This window comes from Pelobates fuscus, chromosome 2 (genome assembly GCF_036172605.1).
Source record: "Pelobates fuscus isolate aPelFus1 chromosome 2, aPelFus1.pri, whole genome shotgun sequence".
Taxonomy (NCBI): Eukaryota; Metazoa; Chordata; class Amphibia; order Anura; family Pelobatidae; genus Pelobates; species Pelobates fuscus.
The window spans coordinates 145,372,032-145,397,091 of NC_086318.1; the positions used below are offsets into that span (position 1 = coordinate 145,372,032).

At 39.3% G+C, this 25,060-nt stretch overlaps 1 protein-coding gene across 1 annotated transcript in view; it reads left to right on the top strand.

Moving 5' to 3' along the window:
• TMEM207 (transmembrane protein 207) overlaps nucleotides 1–18,366 on the top strand; it is a 39,580-nt gene extending 21,214 nt beyond the window's left edge. The window contains exons 4-5 of the mRNA XM_063441082.1: nucleotides 15,327–15,469; nucleotides 17,817–18,366. Of these exons, the coding sequence (XP_063297152.1) occupies nucleotides 15,327–15,469; nucleotides 17,817–17,968 (295 nt within the window). The 3' untranslated portion in view covers nucleotides 17,969–18,366. The remainder of the gene's footprint in view (nucleotides 1–15,326; nucleotides 15,470–17,816) is intronic.
• Nucleotides 18,367–25,060: the final 6,694 nt, after the last annotated feature.

Here is a 25,060-nt window from a genome sequence, read left to right on the forward strand (position 1 = left end):
TGATCACTGGCCTGGAGCAACAATCTCTGTATCCAAGGAGATCCAGAAGATTTCAAGGCAGCAGACTTATCTACATACATGCACATTTTCATGTGGCCTTATTTCTAAATAGAAGGATACCTAAGTGATACTGGATTGCATACACTGACTGTCAAGGTCTCCCAAACATTGTTAGGGATCTCCTAGGAACATGATCACCATATTCACCAATACAACCAAAGGGTGGATACTGTGAACAGATAAATGTATTCTGAGGTTTACCCACCCAAATGTTCAAAACTGAAGATATTTGTAGACTTTTCCTAGCTTGCTGTACAACTGCAGAGAGAATTCATGGCAGTTACCACAGCTCTTCGCAACTATGTGACACTTCACTCAAGACCTTTTACTCTCACATGCACAGATATCCAGATTTTTAATAGTCTTCTTGCAACGCAATGGTTTCCTTTTCAATTCTTTAAATAACAGTACCTCTGTTGTCCTTCTACTTGGAAAGAGACTTTAGAGTACAGAAAACACATTGAAAAAAATGTACATGGAAACTTGTGGCTTTACAGTATATTGGGACAGATACACGCCTCTTAATAAATTCACATATGGTGGTCAAATGCTGTGGTCAAGCCTATTTGGCTGTATGTGTTCCAGCTGGTAAACACAGTGACTAATACTGTATGTACATCAGACCCCTCTATTGTCCTGCTTCTCTACTTCAATATCAAAAAAGATGCCTATTTAGCCACAAATGCTAATGTAAATGGTCCTCAGACATAGTCTCTCCTCCGACCTCCATAATGCACTGTGCTGGAACACAAAATATAGGAATGGATGTCCTATAATCAACATGACCTGTACATTTGATAAAATATTTGGAGTTTGGGAAACATTCAATGTTACTACTAAATACTTTGAAGGGAATCAGGCAGGTCCCCAAGAAACACATCTGGTACTAGAAGCCCACTAAGTAGCTCTATGCATGGACAATTCAAGGAATCAAACTGTTCTAGGGCATCTAAGATTTATGAATACAGCAGACTTGTATTTCTATGTGTATTAGTTTGTTTTGGTTTATCCGTTACTTTTGCACAACCATTTTATACCATGATTCAATATACATGACATGTCTGACTGTTCACTGCTCTGTTACATTTACTTTGTGATGTACCACCGTTGCTATGTCAATAAAAATTATACTGGAAAAAAATAACTGTACTATGTTTAAGCACAGAGCACAGAAACATTTCTCACTGCTTCTTGTCCTTTACTGTATGTAAACTGTATGATTGAGCATATTGATGCAACGCTGTCAAAGACATGGTCATGATTGAGAGCCTTTGTTCTCACTGTATTGTGTTGAACTGCTGTTCTACGGGGCACCTACATGTCCTTTGCTGTCTGAAGACAAACTAGATTAGTGGCATTTACTCTTACACTAAAGCCAAGCTTGGTGAAACCAAGATCTTATTAACCTCAACCAAAATGTTGTTAAACTTTACTTTCCTACCCTGGATTGGACAATATACTTCTTTCATATTCCTGATCATTACAGTGTTTGTAATGTAATGTCTATTGTCTGTAGCTCACCAACATCAGGAATCCCGAATATTTCATGTCTGATCTTGCAATCTCTCCCACAATGTTTTATACTTAGCACTGTGTGGCTTTTTGGAATTTATACATTCAGTACCTATAGCTGGGTATCAATGCTATCAGTGACTTCTGCCATTCTGTCTGATACTGGAATACTGTAAACTAGAAAGTATAGTTGCAGCTCTGACAAACAAAATGTCAGCATGTCCAGAGCCCCAGAGAATGATAGCTTTACAGGCACAGATCAATTTACATGATTGAAGCCTCTTTAGTAATCACTTTGTTTGCCAATGCTGAATTGTCAAGTTTAAATGTAACCATGCAGAAAAGCACTACTAGCTTAGCCTTTGTGATGGACTGTTACATATTCTAAATGTTCTGTAAACCATGTTATGTTCATCTACCCTACAAAAGAATATGATAAAACTAGCTTCTTCTAGTCTTCTATCAAGTAGGCACTATAGCTGAACTCATTTCAAAAGGTAACTTTGTCAAACAGATTCTGTTACTACATTCATGCCATTGCAGAATTTAAAGTGGATATAACGAGCTCCAGGTCAATGAAAAATAGCTAATACATTTTATATTCTTAAGGTGCTTTTGCTTATACAGCAGTTTCCAGAGGTAGATGTGCTGTAAAGGTTATTAGCACAGCAAATGCTGTCTAAAAAGTAGATGTTTGGTGATCATCCAGATTTTAGATAAAATTCTATGGACTGGAAATCTATGGGTACTGATTTATTTGTAATTTAAGAAAATGCGTATGTCCGTGTTATGAAGGCGTTGACTATTAGAGTGGTGTTTCCAAGCCCCAAGTCCCTAAAGTCCGAATAGTCTGTACCAGTTGGGGAAAAATTATCAGGATGCATACAGGGTTTTCAGACTGCAAAATCTAGACATTGCTCAGATTATTCAACAATGTCTGAATTTTGCAACTCAGGCTATGAATTTGAAAAAAAATAAATTAGTCCACTAGCAGCACTAGCAGACATCGGGTAAATCGTTAAAATCCCTCGGCAATGCAAGGGCTAAGTATATGGCAGCTGACCATTGCTTTATAGCTGTGTTTTATTGCTTTATAGCCAGCTAGCCAACTGCCACATTAAATAGTTAGAAAAATAAAAAGTCTATGGGGGTCCCATATCATTATACGGGGTCTATCTACCAGATTTTTCAAATTAGCGACTGAGCAGTCGCTGCTAGAAAGCCATTGCTGCTAGAAAGGTCACATGCCATGAGCATATAGCCTGTGTAATAACGGGGGACATAGTCCATACGTGGGTGGGGGATATTAATAAGTAAAGTGTTAACTGTCTAGCCTCCTGCCCCTACCGGTCACTAGCAGGTGGAGGCATTTATAATATAAGATGGGGACCTATTTTCCCCCCAGCCCTCACCAATTGGCAGGACCTAGTGTCCTCTCCAGATCCTCCACCTATTAATCTATCTTTGCCCCACATAGAGGAGGAAGCCCTTATAAGGGCTTCTCCAAGCTAAGTTAGCTATTTTATAAAGTTGGAAAATTTTCAACGAGTGAGACTTTATAATGGCTTAATTTGTTACCTACATCATAGCTGATAGGGACATCTGGAGGTTTTAATCATCCTTTATATGGCGTTTATTGACCATAATAGGCTTATTTATTAAATTATTTTACTTTTTTAATGTGGAGGTGATCATGTCCTCATTTTTATATTAAAAGTTAATCCAGGACTATTTTATTCGACATTTTTGGGGACTGAAGAAAATAAGTTTTTTAAAAAGAAAGAAGACATCTGATTGTAAGTAGAATATATATATATATATATATATATATATATATATATATATATATATTTATTTTACAAGAGTTTAGCATATTGGGCCCATGCACGCTATTATTATGGTGATGGGATAGGCAGTTTTTTTTTTGTTAGGATAGATCTCTCATTTTCTGATAGGTCTAAAGTAGGCTCCATTAGGAATTTTTATAAGAGAAAGCTTTGGCCTCAATAAATCCCTAGTGGGAAAATGATGCTCATCTGGTGTAAAACTATCATAAATGTTTCGAAGCATTTAAGAAGGTGTTCAGGTCAAAAGAGAAATGTTGGCAGAGTCTTAATGAGAATTATGCAGGGATCCAGGCCTGTAGCTGAATATACAATTGAATTCCAATCCATTGTGTTACGAACGCTGGTATTTCAGTTACTCGTTAGTTCTCTTTCTCCCGAACTGCTAGAGGCTGAGTGATTGCAGCTCACAGTTCGGGTGCTGATTCGAATGTTCTCCCGACCAAAATACAGCATTCTAGTTGATCCACCAAGTAGTCAGACGCATACCCAAACATCAGCCTGAACTAGATGAAGGGTACAACATGAATGTCTTTATTCAGGCCAAATGGCCGGCTTTTATGCAAGACCAGAGTGCAGTATATACGCCCACAGAAACTGTCACAACCTGAGGTTCCTTCGAGTGTGCTGGCTGCCCCCTGCATGCTTGCGATCTGGTGTTCACTGGGTGTTCACTGGGTGTGTTGGACTGGGAGGTCAGGCAGCCCAGGTCATTTCCCAATAACACCTTGGCTGGTAGCTCCTTCATTATGCCCACCTCCAAATGTTTAACTCCTGAGCCCCAGTGGAGGTGCACCCGGGCAGTGGGAAGCTTATGTATGGCTCCTCTCGCCACCCTTACGGCTACTGTTTTGTTGGTGTATTTGGTGGCACTTAGTACCTGGTGGCAAAACCCTTGTTGGCAATCACAGAGGTCAGACGTTTCTTGAAGTTGGCCACCAGGTTTGCACACATCTCAGGAGGGATTTTGTCCCACTCCTCTTTGCAGATCCTATCCAAGTCATTAAGGTTTCAAGGCTGACATTTGGCAACTCGTACCTTCAGCTCTATGGGATTAAGGTCTCTAGACCGGATAGGCCACTCCAGTACCTTAATGTGCTTCTTCTTGAGTCACTTATTTGTTGACTTGGCTGTCTGTTTTGAGTCATTGTCATGCTGGAATACCCATCTACGAGCCATTTTCAATGCCCTGACTGAGGAAAGGAGGTTCTCACCCAAGATTTTATGGTACATGGCCCCGTCCATAGTCTCTTTGATGGGGTGCAGTTATCCTGTCCCCTTGGCAGAAAAACACCCCCAAAGCATGTTTCCACCTCTATGTTTGACGGTGGGGATGGTGTTCTTGGGGTCATAGGCAGCATTCCCCCTCTTCCAAACAATGCGAGTTGAGTTGATGCCAAAGAGCTTGATTTTGGTCTCATCTGACCACAACACTTTCACCCAGTTCTCCTCTGAATCATTCAGATATTTATTTGCAAACTTCAGACAGGCCTGTACATGTGCTTTCTTGAGCAAGGGGACCTTGAGGGCACTACAGGATTTGAGTCCTTCATGGTGTAGTGTGTTACCAATTGTTTTCTTAGTGACTATGGTCCCAGCTGCCTTGAGATCATTAACAAGATCATCCCGTGTATACTCACTGTTCTCATTATCATTGAAGGTGAGATCTTGCATGGAGCACAAGACCGAGGGAGACTGACAGTTATTTTGTGTTTCTTCCATTTGTTGTCACCTTGTTACCAAGCTGCTTGGCGATTGTCTTGTAGCCCTTTCCAGCCTTGTGTAGGCCTGCAATCTTGTCCCTAACATCCTTGGACAGCTCTTTGTTCTTGGCCATATTGGAGAGTTTGGAATCTGATTAATTGCTTCTGTGGACAGGTGTCTTTTATACAGATAATGAGCTGAGATTAGGAGCACTCCCTTTAAGAGAGTGCTCCTAATCTCAGCTCGTTTCCTGTATAAAAGACACCTGGGAGCCAGAAATCTTGCTGATTAATAGGGGATCAAATACTTATTTCACTCATTGACATGCAAATCAATTTATAACTTTTTTGATGTGCGTTTTTCTGGATTTTTTGTTGTTGTTGTTATTCTGTCTTTCACTGTTAAAATACACATACCATTAAAATTATAGACTGATCATTTCTTTGTCAGTGGGAAAACATTCAAAATCAGCAGGGAATCAAATACTTTTTCCCCTCACTGTAAAAGTTAGAACTGGATTGTTTTGTGTGTGCTCTGTTCTTTAATTCGTATTTTGTATAAATTGGTCTTTAGGCAGCACCACTGCTGATAAATGTATGTTCTGGGTGTGCCCCTAATTCCTTTTTTATTCATTTTAACAGGACCCATGTATAGCAGACCACCAGTAACCATACTGGTTACCTCCGCTAAACTCTCCTCTAGGCCAGAAATGGAACCTTCAGTGAATATAACTCTGTTCCCCCAGTAACTAGACGACAGATAGTTCTGGGAAAATTTCTGATTTTATTGTTCAGAATGCAGCCTTTTATGCACAGACCTCCATTTTCTACATTCAAATCCTGCCCAGGTGCCTCTGTGTCTGGGAGATAACTGAGTCAAGGTTTGCTAAGTGAATTTTCTCCCGGATACAGAGAGCCGAATACCTGAAAACCCCCGAAATCACATGACAACAGTTATGAACCCCCACAGGTCATATATCCTCTATAGCTCTTGGTGGAGCACCCAATATGTCCAAATAGCAGTCTGATCCATGGGGGTTTGACAAAATGCCACACTGGTAAAGTTTAGACTGACCGCTAGCATGGTCTAAGCCAAAATTAGTTTCAGGTGGTTACAGGCATTTGCTGGTACTTTAACAGTGTCTCTGGCCAGCTAAGAAAGGAGGTTCCCCCTGGCTCATATGTAGTGATTGTTCCTTCTTAAGTCCTGTAGCTCCCTTCGAAAGAGGGCTCTCATTGGGCATTGGAAAAAGAGAGAAAAACCATGATGCAAGGGTAAACTTGTGGCCGAGCCAGAGTTCCATGGGAAGCACAGAGACATCCCGCTGAAGCGTTCGGGACACTCTGGCTCATTTCATAGTCTGCAAACAGGGCATAGAGAGGCGCAAGCTGGGTCCACATGGAGAGGAGAAGGAACAGAGAGCCAGGGTAGTATTACAGTCTTTTAGGGAGGTTTTGGGAATATCCACCTCAACAGGATTAGTCTCATAATAAAGTGTTTAGTAGTAGTGCCATCACCAATGTGATTGACAATCCTTGGACATTCAGAAGAGTCTAATGAAATGTATTTTGCATTTTTTTTTTATTTTTAAAATGCCTTATGATATTCTTTAAAATCGTTCTCTAACATATGTTTGCAAAGAAAGAATGGATCACTGAGTTAATGCACTGTTCCTAATTTGGATCCCTATAAAACAATTAAGAACTACTGATTTAGACAGATATACAGATATGGATTTATAGAACGCATTAATAAAGCACAGTTTCTAGACTTGTATATTAAAAGTACATATTTCAGAGAAATTGCTTTTTCCCTGTCCCCTTCATGACTATCCATTGTTCTATTATTTTGTGCATGTTTTTCTTGCTATCTCGTTTCCTTCTTTAATTCCATGATTGGCATCTATCTATGTGTGCTATCTTTACCAACATCCTAATTTCATTATTCTGCTCTTACTAGTTTTATCACACAGCACTTCATTGTTCCAATCTAGTAGCAATACAGGCTACATAGTGTGCATTTTGAAAAATGTATAAGACTCATTATGCTTTAACAATATTGCTACAAAAAAAAAAATGTAACGGCATCTAGCATAGTACAAATTAGTAGATGTGAGTATTATTAGGGTGACATAACAGGAATGTACATCAATTATTTAACTTATTCATAAATATTAGTAAACATGGATCTTAAAATGGTGGCATTTTGGGAATTGCAGATCTAGAAAATCTAGGGATATAATATGTGGTACACGTTTTTTTAGCACTGGAGCTTTGGCTCTGTCTGTGAGGGAATCCTCTGTGAGCTGGCTGAGAGAACAAGAGATCTCCCTACTTAGCCCTGAGCCCTCTTACAGTGCCACAACTAATTTGCCATTTTTCATGTGCCACGTGGGACCCTGTGACATAGAACTCCCACTTGCAACATCATTTCATTCATGTTCTCACCCCAACCGGTTTCCACGCAATACCTCTGCCATATTCTGTATTAGCTCATCTAAAGCCTGGCAGAGGATGGAACAGCCACGCCAACCTAGCATGCAACTCAGCTTTTCAAGAAGACTCAGGGTACGAGATGGGATGGGGAGAGTAGAGGTGGGGGGAAATACAAAAGAGCCACATGGAAAATCAAATCAGTAACACTTCAATGTGCATTTTCACCTGGAAAGTTGGTAGGGCCCATACACTGTACTACTGAAGAACCCTGTCTGGCCAGCCCCCAGACTTCTGGACCTTGCAGAGGGTGCTGCTCACATATATCACACACATCTCTATTCTTTTACACTGAGGCTTCACACAAATACACCTTTCCTTCACATTCATACATCAACTTCACCTTTATTCACACATACAGTGGCACTGCAAGAATGGGATGTTGAGTCTTAATTATTTAGGACTCTTTTATCCACTCATATACAATGAATTTTACATTAGAGGCTCACAGCAAAACATACATTATCGTGCGTTGTTCAGTGATTGCTTTTTTATCTGCAGCACTGTGAATAAGTTATCTTATAAAGCCCCTCCCAATATTGGGCCCTGGATTCACCCCTAAAGACACATATTGAGACCTGGGTAATGGAAAGAAACACACAAAAGGGCCTGGGTGGATGCAGAGAGAGACATACAAGTGGATTTAAATTGATTGCGAGAGAGTAACCAGGGGTCCTTCTGCAACCAAGCCTTGGTGGAATTTGAGGTATGTTTGGGATCATTAACTAGTTGGGAGGTCCAATGATGTCCAAGCTTCAACTTCCTCACAAATGACATGACATGTTCTCCTAAGATTTCCTGATACTCCCACACGCTGCAAGTTGCCAGTGCCAATAATGCAAAGCAACCCTAAAGCAAACCCACCACAATGCTTAACTGTAGGTAGAATGTTCTTTTCAGCGTATGCTTCATTCTTCTTACTCCAGACATACCGCTGATCCATTGTGGTTTAATCGCTCCACAGAACAGAATCTCAAAACTTCTGTGGCATATTTATCTGATTTTTAATATTTTGGAGCAGAGTTTTCTTGTGCTTTTTGGGTCAGTAGTGGTGCATGTCTTGGAGTTCTGGCATAGAGACCTTCTGCATTTAGTACGCATCTTACAGTGCTCACTGAAATCTCAGTGCATGTTGCCACCAAGTCTTGCTGCATGTCTTTTACAGTCACTTTAGAATTTTACAGAACCTTCCTTCTCAGAAATCTGGTTGCAGCCATTGATAGCGTCCCTTTTCTGCCCTGTCTAGGTAGCGTAACCACTGTTCCTTCAACTTTGAACTTGCAAACTATGCTTCCAATGGTATCTCTAGGAACATTCATTGCATTCACTATCTTTTTGTATCCTGTTCCTTGTTTATGAAGGGTGATGTTCTCTTCTCTTAACTTTGTGGACCATTCTTTTGACTTAGCCATATTTCTAACATGCAGCCAAACATGACACTCAACAAACTTCTAGCCAGTTCAGGCATTTTTAGTGTTCTATCTAAAGCACATCAGGTACAACTAATGAAGCCCTTGATTAGTTAAAACAACTTTTTGGTGAGACAACACCTGTTTTGCATATTTATATTGTTGTGAGGGATTGTACTCAGGGGATTGAATCATTTTGAGACTGGAGAAGTCATTATAAGTTACATTTTCAGTTGAATTTAGGGAAACCACTTGAAGCATTCATTGTGTTGAGCTATTTCAATTGCTTTTGTCTGATTTGTTCATTGCAAACAACTGACAGTTTGTAAATTTTGACAATAAATATTATTTTGAAGGATTTTGATTACAACTGTACAACACTCAGACTGCACATACAACACTTAGACAATACAATACAACACTCCGCTTTCTCCATTCATAGAATAAGCACAGAGCTGTAGGAGGGGGCACTTTTAGGCAACCTGCCTGGATCCCGGGCAACCTTGAGCAAGCTTTGCAAGCAATCACAATTTGTTTCTATAGTTATTGCTCCACATTTAGAACATGACCTGATGTTCCTATTAGTTATATTTTTGAAATCTCCTCAAACTTTTCATCATTAACAACTGGTAGATCTGTCATTGCCATGAATGACAGTTAAAATGACTGGACTTTTGATTGATTCATCTGTGCAGTATCCAAAACTTGTATATTCTAAACACCTGGACTGCAACACTGCCCTGGGAATAGTAGTCAGTCAAGGAGACCCTTAGTTCTCACAGGTAAATATAAAGAGGATTTACTGTAAAAGAATGAGCCAATCTCAAATCTTGAATCTTGTAAAAATAAATTTCAATTTGTTTCTCATGAAATGGATTTTTCATTTGCTTAGTAATTCTAAATGTTATGCTCTATGAGTATGATATTTTAGGAGACATTTACAACAGCAGGCACATTTTATTATTGCAGAAATATAACTTATACTGTCAATAACAAATGAATTAAACCAACTATTTAAATCACTTTTACTTTATTGTTGATTTAAATCCTGATTTAAATCAAGCTACACCAGGAAACTGAACTAATTATGTGTTGACTCAGCCTTGATAGAATGCTACTGATATGATATATTAGCATATATATTAGAACGAATAGTGTGAGATTGGCTCATCTGAGTACAGGCACATTCTAGCTGTGTATCCTATCGCAAAATAATCACTTTGGGCAACTTTTACAGCATTATGCACGCTTGTGCTATTTCTATTCTTTTTTTATTGTTAAATAGCAATCATTAAAGATAAATTATGAAATCCAGCCAGCATAAGGAACTCTGACCTAGCCTGTGTGGGCCTGATGTACCCCTATTATGTCAACCTGTCATGTCAGGTTCACTTTAAAGGGACACTGTAGTCACCAGAACAACTACAGCTTAATGTAGTTGTTCTGGTGAGTATAGTCAGTTAGTGTAGTCTTTTGAATGTAAACACTGCCTTTTCAGATAAAAGGCATTGTTTACATTACAGAATGAAAAAAGTACTCAAAAAGCTGGAGTGATCCAGACTGGCTGAGTATAGTACTGGAAAGAAAATAAATAGATAACCATAGAATATGGGTACAGTGTAATCTGAACTGAATTGATAAGTAGATTTTAACAAAATATAGTGAAATCTAGCCTTAATGGCTCACCTCCATATAGATCCAGTAATACCTTAATACCTATTCGCTCAAGAAATCACCGCTGGCTACTGACTTTATTGGGCAATTAGACATGGTCAAGTCCAGTGGCTAGAGCGTTTTGGATAGGTGAATGTCAGACAGCTGACATAGGTATCTGGAGTAAGTTCACTCAAAAGAGTCTGAATATTGGTGAACGCCGAATGGCTAATGATTAACGCTAGTATACGTAAGGCCTATGATAGTACGGCTGCAGATAACTGGTTAAATCAGAGACCAAAGTCGGCATTAGGGGTAGCATGCAGCCTCTCCCCTGTAGAATGACCATTTAGCATCTAGGTATTTATATACGCCTAGAAATTACTGCTAGGTAGCTGTAACACTGCAATTGTAGTGGTTACAATAACTACAGGGATGTGTTCAGCATGCTTTTCAGTGTTCCCCAATAACACCTGGAGGAAAAATCCTCTACAGACCAAAAGGCAAAGTAGTGACCCAACGAAAAGGAGGTGAAAGAAATAGTTAAAGTTTAGAGTGACTCTATGTGCAGAACCATACTTAGAATGTTGGTTACCTGCACATAGTGATAGATAGCCCTAGTGAGAAAAATGTGAATGAAAATGAGCCCGTAGAGCCCGACGCGCGTTTCGGTGCTTGCCTAGATGCACCTTCGACAAGGGGCTGACTGGAGACTGGTCCCTCGTCTCCTTTTATATGTAGTCAGATACTTGTATCTCAAAGAATTGTCCAATCGTTGAGCCGGTAGCTTGTGCATTCCGGCGCCAACTCCCCCACGTGGTGGTATGCTAATGAGCTGGATTCCGCCATCCAATCATGTTCGTTCTACTCCGTCTGGTTATCAGAGCGTTTTAACCGCCTAAGTGCCGAGAGAGTTCACAGGTACCTAGGTGTATACGAGGAACAGCATTACTGTAGCAGTTGGACAGAGCTACAGTGAATTACAATGTTGCAGATCACATCCCTTGAGACAGAAACGGCTTAGTTACCACTGTGTGTGCCGTTATGATGAAAGTGATTATGTGTTGATCAAATTATGTTGCTGACAGTTAGAGAATGAGGTGACAGTGTTTACTGTTTCCATTTGAATAGAACTAATTCATTGCGTTTCATTGTTATATGCCATAGAGAAACAAGGCTAAAAAGTCCATGCGTCGTCCGGGGTGATGTGAATTTATAAACATAAGGATAAAAAGTTAAAAAGTTAGATATCCCTCCTTTGGACGAATGCCAATGCTATTCGAAATTCATCTACTGTAAGATGTGATGTAAATTAACACATAGGACCTGAATGGCACTATACTGTATGATCCGCTAAGGTGAGGAACACCTGCCTTCCTCAGCCTTAGACACTACCAAGGCAGGTGTTCCTCACCTTAGCGGATCACACAGTATAGTGCCATTCAGGTCCTATGTGTTAATTTACATCACATCTTACAGTAGATGAATTTCGAATAGCATTGGCATTCGTCCAAAGGAGGGATATCTAACTTTTTAACTTTTTATCCTTATGTTTATAAATTCACATCACCCCGGACGACGCATGGACTTTTTAGCCTTGTTTCTCTATGGCATATAACAATGAAACGCAATGAATTAGTTCTATTCAAATGGAAACAGTAAACACTGTCACCTCATTCTCTAACTGTCAGCAACATAATTTGATCAACACATAATCACTTTCATCATAACGGCACACACAGTGGTAACTAAGCCGTTTCTGTCTCAAGGGATGTGATCTGCAACATTGTAATTCACTGTAGCTCTGTCCAACTGCTACAGTAATGCTGTTCCTCGTATACACCTAGGTACCTGTGAACTCTCTCGGCACTTAGGCGGTTAAAACGCTCTGATAACCAGACGGAGTAGAACGAACATGATTGGATGGCGGAATCCAGCTCATTAGCATACCACCACGTGGGGGAGTTGGCGCCGGAATGCACAAGCTACCGGCTCAACGATTGGACAATTCTTTGAGATACAAGTATCTGACTACATATAAAAGGAGACGAGGGACCAGTCTCCAGTCATCCCCTGACGAAGGTGCATCTAGGCAAGCACCGAAACGCGCGTCGGGCTCTACGGGCTCATTTTCATTCACATTTTTCTCACTAGGGCTATCTATCACTATGTGCAGGTAACCAACATTCTAAGTATGGTTCTGCACATAGAGTCACTCTAAACATTAACTATTTCTTTCACCTCCTTTTCGTTGGGTCACTACTTTGCCTTTTGGTCTGTAGAGGATTTTTCCTCCAGGTGTTATTGGGGAACACTGAAAAGCATGCTGAACACATCCCTGTAGTTATTGTAACCACTACAATTGCAGTGTTACAGCTACCTAGCAGTAATTTCTAGGGGTATATGAATACCTAGATGCTAAATGGTCATTCTACAGTGGAGAGGCTGCATGCTACCCCTAATGCCGACTTTGGTCTCTGATTTAACCAGTTATCTGCAGCCGTACTATCATAGGCCTTACGTATACTAGCGTTAATCATTAGCCATTCGGCGTTCACCAATATTCAGACTCTTTTGAGTGACCTTACTCCAGATACCTATGTCAGCTGTCTGACATTCACCTATCCAAAACGCTCTAGCCACTGGACTTGACCATGTCTAATTGCCCAATAAAGTCAGTAGCCAGTGGTGATTTCTTGAGCGAATAGGTATTAAGGTATTACTGGATCTATATGGAGGTGAGCCATTAAGGCTAGATTTCACTATATTTTGTTAAAATCTACTTATCAATTCAGTTCAGATTACACTGTACCCATATTCTATGGTTATCTATTTATTTTCTTTCCAGTACTATACTCAGCCAGTCTGGATCACTCCAGCGTTTTGAGTACTTTTTTCATTCTTTACTCGTAGGGGTTAAGCCCCAGGACACCACTGGAGTGTCCACCAAGGTGTTCTTCCACCAGTGAGGCGGTTCCAATTTCCTGGACCCATTCTCACAAGTGGAACTTTCCTAGTTATTATTGTTTACATTACAGCTTAGGAACACCTCTAGTGGCCTCTACACAGACGACCACTAGAGGTACTTCCTGGGTCAGTGCTGCACACTTTGCAGAATCAATCAATCTATAACAAGATGCTGATTCTGATTGGCTAGGGCAGTGTTTGGCTCCACCTTGCCTCCTTTGACTGAGAACATCAGAATTGACAATCTCAGCAAAAACAATGCTTTCCCATTACAGTGAGGGGAAAAAAGTATTTGATCCCCTGCTGATTTTGAACTTTTGCCCACTGACAAAGAAATGATCAGTCTATAATTTTAATGGTAGGAGTATTTTAACAGTGATAGACAGAATAACAACAACAACAACACATCCAGAAAAATGCATGTCAAAAAAGTTACAAATTGATTTGCATGTCAATGAGTGAATAAAGTATTTGATTGACTATCAGTCAGCAAAATTTCTGGCTCACGGGTGTCTTTTATATAGGTAATGAGCTGAGACTATGCTAATTTCAGCTTGTTACCTGGTTAAAAGACACCTGTCCACAGAAGCAATCAATTAATCAGATTCCAAACTCTCCACCATGGCCAAGACCAAAGAGCTGTCTAAGGATGTCAGGGACAAGATTGTAAACCTACACAAGGCTGGAATGGGCTACAAGACCATCGCCAAGCAGCTTGGTAAGAAGGTGACAACAGTTGGTGCAATTATTCGCAAATGGAAGAAACACAAAATAACTGTCAGTCTCCCTCGGTCTTGTGCTCCATGCAAGATCTCACCTCGTGGAGTTTCAATGATAATGAGAACAGCTAGGATACACGGGATGATCTTGATCCAGTCTCCAGACCTTAATCCCATAGAAAATCTGTGGAGGGAGCTGAAGGTTCGAGTTGCCAAATGACAGCCTTGAAACCTTAATGACTTGTATAGGATCTGCAAAGAGGAGTGGGACAAAATCCCTCCTGAGATGTGTGCAAACCTGGTGGCCAACTACAAGAAACATCTGACCTTCGTAATTGCCAACAAGGGTTTTGCCACCAAGTAGTAAGTCAAAGGGGTCAAATACTTATTTCACTCCTTGACATACAAATCAATTTATAACTTTTTTGACATGCGTTTTTCTGGATTTGCTTTTTTTATTATTCTGTCTCACACTGTTAAAATACACCTACCATTAAAATTATAGACTGATCATTTCTTTGTCAGTGGGCAAACGTTCAAACTGAGCAGGTGATCAAATACTTTTTTCCCTCATTGTATGTCAACAAAGGTAGTAGATGGGGGCAGGCCAGTCCCGGCGGACCCGCATAGTGCTGGAATTAAGGTGAGTTTATTCGTTATTTAAGGGGGCAAGGGGAGTGCCAGGGACCCTACATGTGTTTTTAAAACTATAGTGACAGGAATACATGCTTTAAATTGTAACATATCCTTAAGCAAAGAATATATAATTTATCATAGACATCATGTCTAAATCAGTAGTCCTTTCATCTAATCTACCTGTCGGTCAGCATTAAATAGGTATGGAATACTGCCTTTTTTATACGTTACATACAATACCTTTTTGGTTCATTAGGATTTTATTTTTTGATGTTAGAACAATTGAACTTCTGCCCTATATTTAAATATGAATTTACTTTTTTTTTCCAGGGTCTTCCTTATTATCTTGCTAATTGTCATGTTGCGCTGTATGGTTGGCTGCTGTCTGCAGTGCTGGATAAAGAGACAAACACGGTTTTTATCTAGGCGTATGGTCACAGTGGTGACATTAAGCAGCCCAGAATCTGTACATGGTAAATATCTCTAACATGATTAATTGCAGATTTAAAAAAAAAATTTTTTTTTTCCTATTCTGTTACCATAGAGATACTCTAAGTGTATACAACTGTTTAACCAGAAGAAAGGTGATGGTGACACACAGACTTAAATATGAGACTATGTTAAAGACACTTGGGACAAGGCAAAAGGATTCACAGAAAATACACATGTGGAAAGGGAGGGAAGGAATAAAGCTGGACAATATTAGAGGCAAGGGCACAAGATAATGTCACAGTAGGAAAGGAGTTCTACAAAGGCTTTGATAAATAAACCAGATACATCAGAAAGATGGATATTACATTCACAGGGTAATAAAAACCCACAAATTTGAAAGATCCCACAAGAGGGCAGCATTGGCAGGGAAACCCCCAGAAGGGATTAGATTGTATAAGGAAAATCCACAAAAGTGTAGACAGAGCAGACGCATATGACAACCATTAACTGAAAGGAAATGGCACACAGGAAAGAAGTCGAATGAGACACCGAGGGTTTTTGGAAATATCACAAAGAAATATATGAGTAAAGAACACTTTAAAGGGAATAGACAAACCAAAACATATAAAGAGAAGGCAATGAGTGCCACAAGATAAGGTAGGGTATTGCACATACAGGAGGTATTGGGCTTACAGGAGAACGGAGAAAACAGGGGTGAAAAAATAAACAATGCAAGCAAATGTGACACATGAAAAGAGAAGAAAATGGGTTACATGGTAAAAATAAAAAATGCCAGGTTTATGTTTTTTATTTTGCTCTATTTTTAAATTTTGATTTTTGTTTATTTGATTTAACAGTGCATATACACTTTTATACAATACTACAAGGTATACTTAACCCTTGACAGTGCACATACTGAGTGTAAAGGTGCACAGTTCGTACATAGAATGGGGTAGGAGATCCCTATTCCACAGATTTAACAAGCAAAATAACCAAGACAATGTCCTTGCACTACTTAAAGCAAACCCACCTGCCCTATTATGTTAATATATATATCAATTACTCAGTAACTATAAGGCAGACTTGTATTGGGATGATAATAATTTGCAGATATAAGCAAGGGATAGGAAGTCATACTACCAACCTTAGAGTAAATGGAAAGAAAGTCCCCTCAAAAGGAGGTGATTAAGTATCATTAATAGATACATGTTGGATACAACCCAAAATGAGGATGCCAGAAGTCAATACAATTTATTTGGGTGTTGTATAACAGGTGTTGCATCAGAGAAAAACACCAAGTGTTGTTCAACATCATGACGATTGACGAGTTGTATGAATACGTGAAGCAGGTGATACTGGCCAGTTACCTAACAGTATAGTCATATGTTTACTGTATGCATCATTACTGAAGTTGCAGGGTGCTGGTTATTCCACAATAAATTAGGTACCAATGTCAAAGCTCCACAATGATTATGAATTACCCAACATTTAACTTTGTACTAGTCTAATGTTTTTTTTCTGTCTGAATTCATCTCTGCTATTCAAAAACGCCAAAATTCAAAAACACCAAACGTAGCCTTTTGTGATCAATCTGGTTTAGATAGAGAGTTCCAAACTGGAATTCTTCCAGATCAGTTCGGAAGCAGATAGATAAATTACAGATGGAAGTGAATGCTAATTGCCCCAAAATCTGACGAATAATGATTGCTAGACACTGCTAGAACATTTAACATTGGCCTACATCCTTTCTATTTGGCCCACAGCAGGTTTGGAGATTTGCTTCCTCACGTTACTCCGCAGTAACATAACTCCATAATATTACCTCGTGTTAGTCTACAGAAACAATCCTTTAATATATCATATTTTTTTCTTGCAGATAAATATCTAGGAAAAGCAAAAATAATTAATAAATATCTAACAGAAACAGACGAAATGTGAGTTAAACCCCTGCAGTTAGAAAAAAGTGCTACGCACATATCATGCTCCATTTCTTTAGAGCCCAGTTATCATGCAGAGAGTCTTTTTGTTGTTGACACTTTTATAATTGGGCTCTGTAGAATAACATAGGAGTAGAAGAACATTTTCTGACTGTAGAGTTTACTCAAAGTTTCATAAAATGATGAACGTGAATCTTTTCTTAAAAGAAAATAATGGGAAATTGTATTTCCACTGCAAAGCATGTTACTGACTTGATAGCGAGATACATTATTACTTTTTTTTAAAAAATATTTTTGGTGATGGATTACCTTTTAGATTCACATTTCAAGACAAAATTAGAATTTTTGTGCACTATTTTTGCTGTAGTTTGTGCTCACATTCTTTTTTTATTTTTTTATTAGACACTGTATTCATAACTGGAAATGAAGTAATGCCATTTTTTCCCCCTAGTTGCTGAATCGTCACAGTGTCACAGGCCCCATCTATGGGTTCCACATCAGAACATCATGACCTCAACTTCTGGTATTTCCTTAAGAGGACTGGAATCAGGGGCTCCCCCTTCCTATGAAGAACTGTTCAACATCAGTACAAGCAAATTCTAACTCATTTTGTGAAGATCAGATTTTTAGACTAATTACCTGGTTTTATCTTGAAAGCCAATATGCACAGCGAGAGAACATATGTCCTCTCTATTGGAATAAATTCATTAATTCACAAAACATTTTAAATGAATTTGTGGTGAGCTAAATTTTGTGAAGGATGATTGATTCAACATGAGATAATTAGAGCCTCTCTCCATCAAGTGTAATTGACAATGTAGATTTAGTTTTGATTAGATTTTCGATATAATTAAGTGAACAATTTAAAAGAGAATGCTGTCCTTAGTCATCTTTCAAACAAAACCCCATAAGTCAAGTTTGATGATACCCCTACTTAATCACACTTTTGTCTTTGAGAATGACTGAAACTCTAATTAAAACCACAATTTAAAGAAAATAGATGTGCAGAGGATTGAAAACATATTACTGATGCAAGAACCAATATATATATATATATATATATATATATATCTCCAATTACAAAATCACAATGCATAGCAGCAAATTATCTTAGTGCTTCATCATAAATCCTTTCAAGTAAGTTATCCTTATATATATTACTATTTTACATTATAGGTGTAAATCTTTATATTACATTCTGAATATCAAGTGTCCTCAACAGAATTGTAGAGGCTATCTTTATTCAACTGAACCTGTTATCAGTTGCAATGCTAAAACTCCAATTCTCTACATCACTCAGTTATAGATAAAAAAAAAAAAAGCACAAGTGAGTATAGAATATGTATAATCTCCAGATATATCTGTGTCTACTGTTTATATTTGCTGTCACTTTGTCTTTTGTAGGGGGAATGGGGAGTTGTATTTGTAGCTATCACCTGGTTATACAGGAACGTTTATTTGTGTTTGCTATCTTTGGTACATTTGTACATATGGTACAATGGTATATTTTAAATAATTTCACATCATTCTGACAAAGTTAAATATCATTGCGTGAGTTACACAGTAAAAGTAAAGCGTGTTAATTATTGAAGAGACAAAATTAGACTTTGCATTTAGAACTCGGTGTATATTTGTATATTTCCAATTTCTCTGTAGTCGACTATAAGTGATAATGCATTTGGTACTGTTTTGCTGCTAATCTGCCAATAATGAGATAAAATATGAATAACTGCTTATGTGATTTCGTAAACCAGCACAATAAAAGATAAAGAAAGAAAAGGGACAGGGGGAACTACTTCTCCACTTCCCTTTAAGAAAGCCAAAATGTGGTAAAATCAGGATATTTATTATTATCTGGCTTCTCTGACTTGACATTTCCCTTTAGCAGTCACATGACAGCTGATGGGAAAATGTATTGTCTCAGGTAATACACAATAGATGTCTGTGTTATCTGTTTTTGTATGCACAACAATATGTTGTGAAGATAATAAGTACTAATGGTGTCTTCTACAGACTTTCTTGCGTTTTGAATACATACATCACCAAACACGAAAAATTTTGTTTTTGTGGCTTGTTATCTACAAATAGAAACGTTGTGGTAGGTGTAGCTCCAGCTGTGATTTAAATATGTTATCCAGATATTTATAAATAATAACATGGATGCTGATGGCAGATACAAAACAGTTGGTCCATTTATTCTTCTATATCATATTTGCGTACAATAGATCAATTAAATGTATCATATAGTGGAGCCTGATCCACCCACCGGTAATTCTTCACTAGTTAATTGTCACTTTCTCTGAAAGGTTCCATCAAGTCTTTACCATCATTAATGCAGTAAATGAGCAGACTCGTGTTGTTTGATCTGTAGAAAGCGTGATGGTTCTGTTCAGATTTGGACTGCACAGAAATGGCATTACTGAGAACTAGGCTGGCTGAATATCACGTCAGTTGTATTTCACAGATTTTACATTGCAGGGCATGCTATTTTATGGACAATGGCAGCTTCCAATTTTATAACATGACAGGAGGCTTCGTATTTGCTTTAGTCTCTCTTTACTAGAACTCCACAGCAGCACAGAAAAACAACCAATCAGAAAAAAGTTAGGTACTATAAAACCCCCTTCCCATTGCATCATTTCCTCTTTCTTTGCTGCTCCGCTTCAGTACAGGTCAGAGTACCACTGCCTCCTGCTTCTAGTGGGTGGCTTTGGGATTTAGTGTGATTTATTTATGATTGTTATGAACTATGCTTGGTTGTGAGATTTATGTGCTCTTTTATTTTCTTTGGGGAATGTTTCATTTACATTACTGATAGTTTTTCATGTGTTTATTTATACAGATTACTGGTAGTTTGCTATGTGTTTATTTATACAGATTACTGACAGTTTGCCATGTGTTTATTTATACAGATTACTGGTAGTTTACCATGTGTTAATTTATACAGATTACTGGTAGTTTGCCATGTGTTTAGTTATACAGATTACTGGTAGTTTGCCATGTGTTTAGTTATACAGATTACTGGTAGTTTACCATGTGTTTATTTATACAGATTACTGATAGTTTGCCATGTGTTTATTTATACAGATTACTGGTAGTTTTCTATGTGTTTATTTATACAGATTACTGATAGTTTGCCATGTGTTTATTTATACAGATTACTGGTAGTTTACCATGTGTTTATTTATACAGATTACTGGTAGTTTGCCATGTGTTTAGTTATACAGATTACTGGTAGTTTACCATGTGTTTATTTATACAGATTACTGGTAGTTTGCCATGTGTTTATTTATACAGATTACTGGTAGTTTGCCATGTGTTTATTTATACAGATTACTGGTAGTTTGCCATGTGTTTAGTTATACAGATTACTGGTAGTTTGCCATGTGTTTAGTTATACAGATTACTGGTAGTTTGCCATGTGTTTAGTTATACAGATTAATGGCAGTTTGCCATGTGTTTATTTACACAGATTACTGGTAGTTTGCCATGTGTTTATTTAAACAGATTACTGGTAGTTTGCCATGTGTTTATTTACACAGATTACTGATAGTTTACCATGTGTTTATTTATACAGATTACTGATAGTTTACCATGTGTTTATTTATACAGATTACTGGTAGTTAGCCATGTGTTTAGTTATACAGATTACTGGTAGTTTGCCATGTGTTTAGTTATACAGATTACTGGTAGTTTGCCATGTGTTTAGTTATACAGATTACTGGTAGTTTGCCATGTGTTTAGTTATACAGATTACTGGTAGTTTGCCATGTGTTTAGTTATACAGATTACTGGTAGTTTGCCATGTGTTTAGTTATACAGATTACTGGTAGTTTGCCATGTGTTTAGTTATACAGATTACTGGTAGTTTACCATGTGTTTATTTATACAGATTACTGGTAGTTTGCCATGTGTTTATTTATACAGATTACTGGTAGTTTGCCATGTGTTTATTTATACAGATTACTGGTAGTTTGCCATGTGTTTAGTTATACAGATTACTGGTAGTTTGCCATGTGTTTAGTTATACAGATTACTGGTAGTTTGCCATGTGTTTAGTTATACAGATTAATGGCAGTTTGCCATGTGTTTATTTACACAGATTACTGGTAGTTTGCCATGTGTTTATTTACACAGATTACTGGTAGTTTGCCATGTGTTTATTTACACAGATTACTGATAGTTTACCATGTGTTTATTTATACAGATTACTGATAGTTTACCATGTGTTTATTTATACAGATTACTGGAAGTTAGCCATGTGTTTAGTTATACAGATTACTGGTAGTTTGCCATGTGTTTAGTTATACAGATTACTGGTAGTTTGCCATGTGTTTAGTTATACAGATTACTGGTAGTTTGCCATGTGTTTAGTTATACAGATTACTGGTAGTTTGCCATGTGTTTAGTTATACAGATTACTGGTAGTTTGCCATGTGTTTAGTTATACAGATTACTGGTAGTTTGCCATGTGTTTATTTACACAGATTACTGGTCGTTTGCCATGTGTTTATTTACACAGATTACTGATAGTTTACCATGTGTTTATTTATACAGATTACTGGTAGTTTTTTATTTACACAGATTACTGGTAGTTTTCCATGTGTTTATTTATAGTTTTCTGTTAGCTTTCCATGTGTAAATGTCACAGATTTCTGTGAGTTTCAGGTAGATATATCACAGATTACTGTGAGTTTCCATATGTATATTTATATCACAGACTACTGTGGGTTCTATGGCTATGTATATGTATACATCACTGATTACTGTGAGTTCTCAGATTCCTGTGAGTTCTAGGCCAGTGTATATATATATATATATATATATATATATATATATATCACAGATTACTGTGGGTTCTATGACTATGTATATATCACAGATTTATGTGAGTTCTATGTCAGTGTATATAGCACGGCTTGCTGTGAGTCTTAGTGCTATAGATATCACGGATTGCTGTGAGTTTCACGGTAGATGTCAGTTCTGTCTATGCCGATACTATTCTATCTTGTCAGGCTTCTTGGGAAGATTCATTGAGTTGAAGAGACCTCCTGAAGAGACCATGAGTACTATACCCTTCAGGCGGTACGATGATGATGATGACCTACAATAAAGATAAGATATATCATACAGATCTGTATGTACATGTGCATTACAATTTGCACTTTAAAGAAGGTATTGCTCAGCAGAGCTTGATTTTATGGACACTATATCACTGGAACATATCCAGCTTAAACCCAATATAATGGGTTTTACCTCTATGTTGCCTGCTGGGCACTTAGGGACCGCCAGTCCCGGTTACGGTTTATTCACACAGTATTACGCTGTCTAAGATTAGTGTCTAAGGGTCCTAGGTCACAGGATACCCGGAGGATTTACAGACATTTAGGGGACTATGCCAAACTCAGAGGTCCCCATTACTCATTTAATATGAAACCCAGGATTGGCCTGCTATGTCTGTGCCCCATTGATTGGCCTGCTATGTCTGTGCCCCATTGATTGGCCTGCTATGTCTGTGCCCCATTGATTGGCCTGCTATGTCTGTGCCCCATTGATTGGCCTGCTATGTCTGTGCCCATTAGAACGGCCTGCTATGTCTGTGCCCATTAGAACGGCCTGCTATGTCTGTGCCCATTAAAACGGCCTGCTATGTCTGTGCCCCATTTATTGGCTTACTATGTTGGTGCCTATTTGAAGGGCCTGCTATGTCCGTGCCTATTTGCTTGGCCAACTATTCTATGTCCATTCATTTGGCCTGCTGGGCCTGTGCCCTTCTGACGGGCCTGCTCTACTGGAGCCGAACCCCTTTTGGCCGCAGGCCTGGGGGAATATCACTGAGGAGAAAACAGTGCCCACCAGTGACATGGAAATAGGCAGGTGTCCAGACAAGTACCATTGCCATACTATCCAAGAGGACACCAATGTACGGCCATCTGAATATGGTGGGAAGGGTGAAGGCCCTAAACCTCATGCCTGAAGGGCAGGGTTTCGTATGAAGACCCCGGACACATCCACGGTTTACTCCAAACCGGCGACGGCACATCTCCAAGGAGAACTTCGCACAGGCAAGGACCGGTACTCAGACACCTACAGGAGAAAGCAGTGTTTTTCCTTGTCTTTAACATCTACTGCGTATCTGCCTCCCGGAATCCTTATAGGTGTCGGTAGTTTTTTCCTGCGTTAGGTTAGCTCCTGGCCCTGTCCAGTGGGGCTTACTTTTATTACCTTCCGGCCTGCTATTTGCCTTCTATCTGAGATAGAATTGGTGTATTTACTCTTATCTACGTTAATTGTTGTTTTTTTGTTCTTTCATGACTTCCTTTTCCTTTTCGCTCGGGTCGTCGAGAGGCCTGACTTGACCTCCTCCGACCTCCCGGGCACTCGTGGATTGCGGAGAACGTCTCCAGCTTTCCTCAGACTACCAACGGTCTTCCTGGACCCCGCGCGCGCGCATGGGATCCGGATAGTCGGTTGATAGTTTTCCATCATTGTTTCCGAAGATTGCCCTCAGCCTTATGCTGACATTAATAAGTGGTGTGCCCTGCAGTTGGTCACCCTGAGTCTCTAGGGACTCTAGTTTGGATCACAGGAGGGTGCGGCCCTCCATCACCTCGATCCGAGTATATTTATTTTCAGAAACAGAGGGCGAACCCCTCTCATATACAGAACCGGATACTGATTTGTTATTAGAGGGCGCAGCCCTTCCCTCGACCTCAACCAGATACTGGGCTGGATACAGAGGACAGGTTTGGAGGACACTGCCTTGCTCGGATAACAAGATTAAGGAAGGCTTATTACCCGGTCTGAAGGTAAACCGTACGTATGGATCACATGGTAAGACCGGAAACCCCGGTTGTCTTGACTTCCCCGGTCATTAAGATCTTGGGATAAGATGGCAGGACTGCCCCATCTCCTCGGAGCGCATACCTGGTGAACAGGGTTCGGAGATGGTGGACCCTCCATCTATACTCTATTTATCCCTCACGGGAGCCATTTTGTTGGATTCTTGCTAACCTACTTTTCAACTACCGTCGAGGAGACCTACGAGACTTTATGGAGGTACCTGGTGTGCCCCTACTCCTATACAAACATCTTTCACTCTTAGACGAGGACAAATCCGCATGGAAATCTGTGCTCCAGTTTGCACTTCCCATCCCTTTGAATATTTCTGGGATTCACTATTCCCTGAATAGTCGACCACCGTTCCTCTACACAAGTTCAGTTCGGAACCCTGAATGGACGTCCTTTTGGAGTCTTTTCTCTACCACATCCGAGGATTACACAGTCCATTTGGAATATTGGAATCACTTAGGATACGGATAGTCTGACCACACTCTTGCCTGCATTATAAATTTATTCTCGGATGAGACATCTCACCGGATAGGCCAGGAGGGAACGAAAGATCCTACTCGGTTCTATTGCGACTTGGTGGTGGACTTGGGAGTGGACTTGGGAGTGGAGGTCTACCTGCAAGGCCACATTGCCGGGTGCCCCTGGCACGATCGGTGGAGCAACCTTATACATCAAGAGTTGTGACATGGTGGCAGTGTCTTATCGCGGCCCTAAGTCCGCAAATGACCTTCGACATTTTATAACTGCAGGGAAATGGCTAATAGGTCAGTTTGCCAGCTCATGGACCGGCTGGTAGGTAACAGGTCGCTACCCCACGTACATTGGATCTATCAGCGGAGGATG